The following is a 9,491-nucleotide window of genomic DNA, read 5'->3' as shown; positions in this document are numbered from 1 at the left end:
CAAATCATGGAGCTATAAACACTTTTGCACCGTCAATTTCAGGACCTGCGAAAGCCGATGTTTAGAGAGAGTGGACCGTTGAATTTTTTTATCATTCAAAATCTTTGGTCATATTTAACTATTTTTTAAAATTCAGTATGACTATGATAGTAATTTCGATAGCAGTCGTCACATTGCCGGCAGCCCTGTTTTTGCAACTGGTTGTTTACTAAAAAAAATGTTCATGGCGTTGTGTCACAGTTTCTAATGCCCCGTCTGGCGGTTCGAACTTTGACATTCAAATGATACATGAGGGACTCATAAATTATGCAAAAGTGGGATGTTGGGGGGAGCGGAAAACCAAAGCACATATATATCCTTTAGGTACAGCTTTTTTTGACATTGCCCAGCAATACCAAGATCAGGTAGGACATTTATTTAGTGGAAGCCGTTTATAGGGGAAAATTGAAAACTGTTTCGGCAGCCTGCTTTGAAGTTACCGTAGTGGGCCGCCCCGGCTTTCGGACGTCAATCAACCGCGTTTTTTCCGGGCACCGTTCATTGTCCCATTTCACAAATCTGTGTCCATACGCGTCTAATGTAGTGACAGACAATGTGTTTGTCCGAAATATAATTTGATCCATTGATGTTATTAAGGTGTTATAGTTCGATTTTTAAACAAAAAGGACATGAAAAAAGCTTTTAAGCGGTATAAGAACGACAATTCTTCTTGAAATGTTGCTCTGTTGTATACGCGTAGTAATATTTATCCTTAATGAGGGTAAACAGACGCCTGAATGCGCAAATGGCGTGGTCGTTGTGTTTGCGCTTACGTCGGTGCCATTTTTATTCATGTTAGGGCTGTCGCTCTCTTGATGCGAATGGACCATTAAAACACTGGGAATTCGATCAAAATGACGACCGTGTCCACTACCAGAACACAGTCGGAGTACATCCAACCCACCACCACAACGCAGGTAACTAAAATATATTTAATAAGCCATTTTAATCCGCCTTTTTTGGCTGGTAGGTTTCATTCGTAGGCTTGGCCTAGCCTCATTCGTTCATAACTTCCGTAAGGCTAACCCACACCCACACCTAAAACCCGCCCATAATCCGTCCCCCCGTGAAAACAAATTATCAAAGAACAAAAACCCCAAATCAGTACATCATCGTTGTTGTTCTCACTTCTTGCACTAGGGAGACAATAGCGGCCAACAACAACCTTCTCCTCTTGCTTTGCTGGCAGCAACTTGTAGTAAGATAGGATCTCCGCCCGAGGAAGCTGTAAACACTGCAACAACCACCGCCATCCGGTTTGTGGGGCAGAATCAGGGCTTCCAACCCGCGGCAGAAACGCAAATTTGTGTGGGAGCCAACGGCATAATAACAACCATTCCAGCTGCACAACAACAGCCACAATTCCAGACCATCTCTGCTTTTCCCGTTCAGATTGGCGCACCTGTCTTGCAGCAGCAGCAGCAGCAGCAGCAGCAGCAACAACAGCATGTGATTGAGACGAACAACAGCAAGCAAGGAACGACCGGCAACACAGCTAACATCCTGAATTGGAATCCCCAGCAGCAGCAGCAGATCATACAGCCGGCCCAGATCTTGACAGCTGCAGCAGCAAATTCTAACACCAGCAATACTGCAGCGGGGACAGGCGGTACCTTCCAGTACAACATCATCCCGCAGATTCAGCTAGATGCAGATGGCAACATTATTGCCAACCAAATTGCCGGTGCCATCAACCAGTCACCAACCATCATCCGATCTGCGGCTCCGAACATCACAAACCTTGCCTTTCAGAATGGGCAACTCATCCAGACACAAACAAGCCCAGTTGTGCAGAACATCGCTACTACACCCCGAGTTGCCTCACACTCACAGCCCATTACATTTCAACTGGCACCCATGGTTAACACTGCGGGTAACATGACAGAACAACAGCAGCAAGTGTACAGCATAGTGGCTGCATCACCGATGCAGCAAGATTTCACAAATGCTGTTCAGATTCAACCGCAGCAGTTTCAAGCACAGCCGCAGCAGATAGTCACTGCTGACCAGTCGTTGCAGCATCAAAATCAACAGCATCATCAACCACAGCAGATTTCCGTGGCACAGGTTGTCCCGCAACAACAGCAACAATTGCAGCAACAACAGCAGGTTGTCATTCAACCCCAGCAGTCAACTGCAATTCCAGTTAGTATCAGCATGTCACAGCCAGTTCAGGTAGCCATCCTGATTTGCACTTGTATGGATGTACATATGTACGCTTGGACCCAACTTATCGCTTTTTCAACATTCGGACATGGTCTGACGATCGCCAGACCGTGTCCGATTGTTAAAAAGGTGATAAGTTGGGTCCAAGTTACTCTCGGACTAGAGAATTATAAAAGCTCTTTCGCAGTGTTATAAAAAAATAATTTTTATTATGGTCCTAGTCTAGAGTATATTGTATGTTCAGTTTTCAACCATCATTCACAAACTGTTGTCATTTGACAATCATTTAATCTGTGTTTAATCTGTTTTTGTCCTCTTTGACAGCTCCAACACCACCCACAGCAGAATGCAGTGACTTTACCACATCAGCAACAACAAATCACAAATATTCAAGCCCGCTCATCACAACCACAGCAGCAGCAACAACAGCAGCAGCAGCAGCAGAGCTTCACCGTCCAACCCGTCCAACAGACTTACACCATCCAACAAGGTACCGGGTTGCCGATCATCAACACATCAGCAGCACAGCAGACTATCACTATCCCAGCCCAGGCTGGGACCGGCCAACAAGCCATCCAGAATATCATCCTGCAACCTCAAAACAATGTCCAAGCCATACAGTTGCCAGGGCAGCAACAGATGGCCACGATCCTACCCGGTTCTATCCTAACAGCAGTACGTTCCCCTAACAACACCTTCAACATTCAAGGCTTACAGATACAGGGCCTAAGCATCCCTGGAGCTGTGTCACAACCACAGCAGATTTTAACCACCACTGCTGGTGCTGGGAGTGTTGGTTCAGTAGCTGCAACGCAGACTGTTACAGCACTGCCCAATTTCAGCCTGTCAACTGGGGGTAATTTGGTGCCTATGGGAGTACAGATTCAACAGATTGCAACAACTGCAGCAGCAACAAATGCAAGGCCAGCATCAGTAACAGGTATGTTTAGTACAAGTTAAAAACTTTCAGGCTGAAACATGCTGAGAATGAAGCTTGCTGAGAATGAGTCGTATACAGTACATGTAATTTAATTATGAACTATATAAATTACACTTTACATTTGCACCATGTAACAAATCTCTTTTTTGAAAAGAACTGGTTTTTCCCAGGTTCAAAAGATATTTGTTGCATGGCATGCATGGTGTAACCATCAACTTAATCTTATTGCTATCCTCACCATGCAAACCTTCAAATCTGACTTGAATATTTAATGAGAGTTTTAAGCTGTATTCTCGAAAAAAAAAAATGTTAAGGGGAGTTTTGGTGCATGTTATCATACTTGCACTCTGTACAGTAGAACGCCACTATAACGAATACGATGGGGTCCATAAAGAATGTTCCTTAATCCTTATAGTGGTCGTTCATTATAGTGATTGTGCATTATAATTGAGTTTACTATTTCGGGAGCCAAAGGGGATGTTTGTTATAGCCAAATGTATGTTATCATGGTTATAGCGGCGTTTCACAGCACTAATGTTCAATAAATTATTTTTGAATGTGACTGACTTATGATGAAATCTGCCTGTTATGCAAAAACGCAGTAAAACCCAATTTACAGATTTGCAAAGTCTTTAAAATGCCATCGGGTGTGGTGCATGTAGTCAGGAAGTTCACTCCGTATGTTTCTTGCATGATGGCTAATGGCCTTTTAACATTGGACCAATCAATTTACACCATAGCTAAGGATTGACAGGTCATAGGGATGTGGCCTATTGTCATGTGGGAACTAAACACCCTGAGGTGACAACTGTTTCTGAGAAGGATGTTTTTAGCTTGCCTTTTTGGTTGACCTGCGATTTGCTTGCGCCTCGTGGGAACTAGTCTTGGTTAAGGCATTCGTCGACAGTGTCCGTTATGGTATCTGGCCGCTCAAAACATAAACACTAGCTGTGCGCTATGCATTGTAGCACGAATAGTTAACCCACGCGACTACAATATGCAAATTTTACAAATCAGTAGGCGAAGAACGAACGAACGCTATCGATGAATGCCTTGACAAAGGCTAGTTCCATCACGGCCAATCAACTCGCATAGGCACATGATCAGTCTTCAAGATCAGTCAGACAACTGCATGAATAATCAGGTGATTTTCAGATATTTTAAATCTTTTTTCCAACTCAAATCCTTTTTGTAATGTTTATTTGTTTTTATAACTTGAGCGAGTGTACACAGGAAAAATATGTGTAAAACTGAATCCCTCTAGTCTACACAAATTTATGGAAGTTTTTTTATTTAGCGTAATCCCTTTGGAAAAGCAGTAAAGAGTGAAGCCTCTGCTTTGTTTACTTCTTAGATCATCAAGGTCTTAATCAGTTTAGTTTGGTTTTGTCAGGTTGTGTTGGACTTGGAATGGGTTGGATTTGGTTGGGTTATTTTTAACCTTGGACCCGGTTCAACTGGGTAGTAGCATTTTTTCGTGTGTGTTTTTCAAAATGTCTGAAGAATGGTCATCTTTTTCATCAATTTTGGAAATTTCAACAAATGCGTCACTTGACACATCTTTGGAAACAGCCTTCTTTTATTGTTTTCTTCAAATGACAGCATGCCAGAAAGAATAAAGTTACGTGGAGTTTATTGTCATTACTATCTTTAACCAAGTATGCCTCAGCTTTTCAACAATAATTTTGTCAGTTACTTTTTGGGTAGCTGCAAACGATCTACTCTGCCTTTAAGCAAATTAGTAGTTTGGTATTTTGGGTCATTGTGCTAACTTAGTGGTAGTCAATCACTTGCAAATATGGCTTTATGAGAATGCACACATTTATCTGTGACTTACTGCCCTCCCAAAAATTCCTAACCTGCATATTTTTTCCTTCAGCATTTTATGTAACCGTGGGGTTAAACTTGGGTAAACTGGGAACATGAAAACCATGTCTGAGTTATGACATAAATGGCCTGGCAGTGCACAATATATCAGTTTTGATCGTTGTGTTGTGTTCATGTGTATGTCATCATGAAAAGAAATGCAAGTCTAATTTATTGGAACAGGTGTAAGTTTGAAGCCACATATATTTTCATATGTTGCAATAAATTCAGAGTCACAAGAACAGTCGTCAAACTGTCCTTTGCCGTCCCTTGTGTACATTCATAAGATGGGAGAAATTTCATCACATCGAATCGAAGTTGAATCCGAACCCAGACACAATTTCAAGCCTGCATTTATTAATGATGATGAGGTAGAAATGTGAGCTTTCATGATGCGTTGAGTTCAATTGGAAAATTATTTCTTGGACTGTCAATTGTTCATAAATTCCTTCATTTCAAATAAGATTATCTTATGGAGCATGTTAAATTTGATTTCTACAATCATGACAATGGATAATTTGATCCTTACAAATATCATCTTACATGGACAGTGTAAGTTACTTATATCTATAGTCAATTGCTTTATGTCCCAGTGGATCCATTTGCGTCAGCAGTTTCATATTTTTGTGCCCATCAAATGAAATTGTACACCCACGACAGCCAACCACAATCTCGCATAATATTGCAAAACCAATTAACTCTGTGCTTTTACACCAATTTTGAGTCATCTGAGTGTATGATTTATATTTTTGTAGTGATTTAATAATGAATTTTCAGTAATGATGTCCAAATATTTATTTACTGATATACATGTACATGTGTACTCATTTTCTTCTGCAAACCAAACTTAGACCTGACTCTTCAGTAGGATCATAGCACATTAATTTCACATAAATGTCAGCCCTTATTCTAATTAATAATAAAAAAAGTATGTAAAAATACTACTTCAAAAAAAATTAAAAATAGAGATTTCATTTCTTTTATGAATTGCAGTGTATGATACATTTACTTGTAGAAGTAGATGTACACATTGTGATTTATCTACCATTTCACTGGTTTAAGACCAAAGACCAAAGTCGGCCGTTGATGTAAGCAGATTAAGAATCATACATAATTTTACATTTTCAAGAAATGGTCTACAATTCCAGACTCCAGAACAATTTCTCTTTCAGAAATTTTTAAAGAAAGAACCCCTCTTACCCATTAAAATTGTATTGATGTTCCTGCATAATTTTCGAACATTTCTTTGTAGTTCTCTAATCTACTTGAAGATTAGTTGGTTGGTCCTCAAAACTCTGTCTCTATGCCTAAGTATATTGAGTACTTTTTTTTGGCTGGACTTGAAAAACTGACTCTCTGACTGACTTCAATAACGGCTGAGTCACTTTGTAAAAATAATGTCCTAAGCTGAGACCTTTTGGTCCATCTTGACTTGGCAAACCTTGTCTTGTTTCTTGTTTCAATTTTGTGTCTGAGAAAATGACCCCCAGTTCAAAGTCTAATTTTGAACTGATTGTCTTCACAGTCTCCCAACAAGGTAATGTCATCCAGGACAAGAAGTGGCAGGGACAGAGCCAGGTCATAGCCCAGGTCCAGCCTAATGCAACTCTCAGTATGGACAACTCATTTGGGTCTGACGAGGAGGAGAACCAGAACCAATCCACACAACAGCCAGCACAGAAAAGACTGCGACGGGTGGCATGTACATGTCCAAACTGCAAAGACAGTGAGGGGAGGTATGTGGTCTTCTTTCTTGACAGTCACAAGTAAACAGGCATTTGTAGTAACAAGAATTTCTGAATAAACTGCCATTTTGAGTCTTTAGTCGTTACTTTCACTTTTCATACACGTGTATTCCCTTGCTCAGGAATTTGAATGCGGAGGGTCGCAAGAAGCAGCACATCTGTCACATCTCCGGTTGCGGCAAAGTGTACGGCAAGACGTCTCACCTGCGAGCTCACCTGAGATGGCATACAGGAGAGAGACCCTTCGTCTGCAACTGGCTGTTCTGTGGGAAGCGGTTCACAAGGTCGGATGAGCTACAGAGGCATCGTCGGACGCATACAGGTACATATGCACAGGGATTAATACCTGAGAAACGAGAAATGGATTCCCATCAGTCTCAGACAAAGTTGCAATCAAATGCTACATTCACACATCCGAGTTTTAATCAAGTCAAACACAAGTCCATCACAGATCACACTGCCAGTTCAGTCTCAAGTTTCTTAACATAGTGTTTTAACTTTGGAAGCTTTCCGCAACTCTTGTGTAAGTGTTCTAATTCTGGATGTCTTCATTCCTCTCTGATCAGGTGAGAAGCGCTTTTCCTGTCCATCTTGCTCCAAGCGCTTCATGCGGAGTGATCACCTGTCCAAACACGTCAAGACGCACACCAATAAGAAAGGGAAGGATGATTTCGATGAGAGTTCTCCCAAATCCGGTGCAACTGAGGAGATCGTGGTTTCTACACCGGACCAGGAAGCACTGACTAACGCAGTGGTCTTACAGATGGGTGAACACGCACTGGATACTAGTTAATGATATCCACCCATTCAGTAGATTTGTTGAAATCTGATTTTTATGAAGACAACCTCTTCATTTGTATTTTGAGAGTGAAAAACTGGGATGATTGGACTAGGGAGGTTTGATAGTGGAATCAGGTTGTAAAAATTGCGAAGTCTGGAAAAAGTTTGGTTTCACCACGAATTGAAATGGCTGAGAGAACACACGATGTGTACCTATAGTGGTCACAAGTTCATATTATGATGTACTTGTATTGCTTTGAAAAACAGTCACAGTCCAATATTACAGTAAAGTTTGTTGTGCTGATGTCTTCAAAGTTATACAACAGTTCCCCCCCAAAATCCTACTTTCTTATCACTTTACTCCCAAATTGATCAAGTTTTGAAATTTCAAATGATAGTTGTTCTCTATTCTCTGTACATAAATGTACAAAATGTACATTGTATTAACATCTCTGTTTATCTTAAATCAAAAGCTGAAATATTCATAAGTACATTTTTATATACTTGTATAAAAGAAACCATTTGTTGCAAGAACTTGCCTCAAACTCCATATTATACATCTAGTGACTGTACATATAGTTTTGTTAAAAAGCACGTGTGTTGCATGACAGAAATTTTTTTTTTTGCTATGCCAAATGTAACTTTAAATTTCTGAATTAATCATGTACTCGATATGAAACAGTGCTGAATCCTCCAAAATCCTCTCATGTGCTGAACACAGTGGCACCTCAATTCTAATTATTGTTGGACTGTGCCTTTCTAAATCCTGCAAAATCTTGCAAACCCGGATGGCTTTTGAAGGAACTTGGGGGTTATGCTTAAGATTGATTACAAGTACCCAACCCGTTACAAAATTCTTTGTGATTCATTGTCTGTGTTTTTTCCTGCTGTATGTTTTTCCCTTGCAAAAAGGGAAAGCTGAATTGTTTTTAAAGGTACATATATACGTACCCATTTGATTTTAAGACGTTTTGTTCTTGAAAACGAAAAGTTCAGTCCATTAAACAAAAATATAATTTAGGCTCATCTCTGTGCTCTTTTACTACAGATTTTATGTGGGAAGTCTTGTACATATTTGTATCATGCTAACAGTGAATTATTTATTTGTATGACCTTTATCAAGGTTTCGTTTTCTTAAGATGGTCACGTGACATTATGGCAACACTGTAATTTCAGTGTTTTTTATTGGTGGTTTTTGGTATTCTCTGCCATGGAGGAAGGAGTAGACCCTCCATGTCTCTACTAAGTGCAGTCCAGTTCTTGGCCCAAATTCATGGAGGTGTTATGAAGAAAATATTGTTTAAAACCAGGTACACTGTACCAACAAACATATCCATACCATGGGATCTTGGTCAGTAACTTGTTTAGGCTAATCAGCAATTATTTGCTGAGCTCTGCAAGGAGTGCCATGGAATTGGCACCTGGTTAATTCACAACAATGTAATCCTCTATTAAAAATATGTATATTACCTGGAAAATGTAGATTACATGGTTACCCATCCTGTTACAGAAAACAATCCTTATGAAAAACCTATTTATTGTAATTGTTTGAGATGTTGGTTATTTTGTGTAGTGTCCTTGACTCCTTGTCTTGTCTTTGTCTTCAAGAGGGGGGGGGGGGGCTGGACATGAGGGATCGTTTGAGAGAACGGTGGACTTTACAGTTAAAAAAAATATATTGCCAAACACTCTTGGGTTTCTGCCTTGCATAGTTTAAAGTAGTGAAAAAATCATTACATGTAGAAGGCTTTCTTGGATTTTGATGTATCTATCCTGTTTAATTTTGCTCGCGTAAATTTGGTGGAGCTGAACTGAATTTTCAAGATGTACATGTAAATATTTTATCTGATTTCTTCAACATGGTAAAAAAGTGACCAGGGTTATTTTTTTCTAAACAAAATTGATTTTTATTGCATTTGTTAATAATTTTTTTTTTTAACAATGCACAGATGTTG

The 9,491-nt window shown here is 40.0% G+C and overlaps 1 protein-coding gene across 3 annotated transcripts; it reads left to right on the top strand.

Moving 5' to 3' along the window:
* Positions 1–774: 774 nt before the first annotated feature.
* LOC119741447 (transcription factor Sp3-like) lies at positions 775–9,070 on the top strand. 3 transcript variants are annotated; one of them, XM_038217196.1, is made up of 6 exons: positions 775–956; positions 1,180–2,184; positions 2,530–3,145; positions 6,537–6,747; positions 6,879–7,078; positions 7,323–9,070. In XM_038217196.1, exons 1-6 carry the CDS (start codon positions 894–896, stop codon positions 7,547–7,549), a joined length of 2,322 nt encoding a protein of 773 aa, XP_038073124.1. In that variant the 5' UTR covers positions 775–893; the 3' UTR covers positions 7,550–9,070. The 3 variants fall into 3 exon arrangements, with proteins under 3 accessions (XP_038073124.1, XP_038073125.1, XP_038073123.1); XM_038217197.1 differs by having other exon boundaries at positions 776–956; positions 1,432–2,214; XM_038217195.1 differs by having other exon boundaries at positions 894–956; positions 1,180–2,214.
* Positions 9,071–9,491: the final 421 nt, after the last annotated feature.

This window comes from Patiria miniata, unplaced genomic scaffold (assembly GCF_015706575.1).
Source record: "Patiria miniata isolate m_02_andy unplaced genomic scaffold, ASM1570657v1 HiC_scaffold_5, whole genome shotgun sequence".
NCBI lineage: Eukaryota > Metazoa > Echinodermata > Asteroidea > Valvatida > Asterinidae > Patiria > Patiria miniata.
The sequence above is the reverse complement of the archived record's forward strand: the minus strand, read 5'-3'. Positions and strand labels throughout refer to the sequence as shown.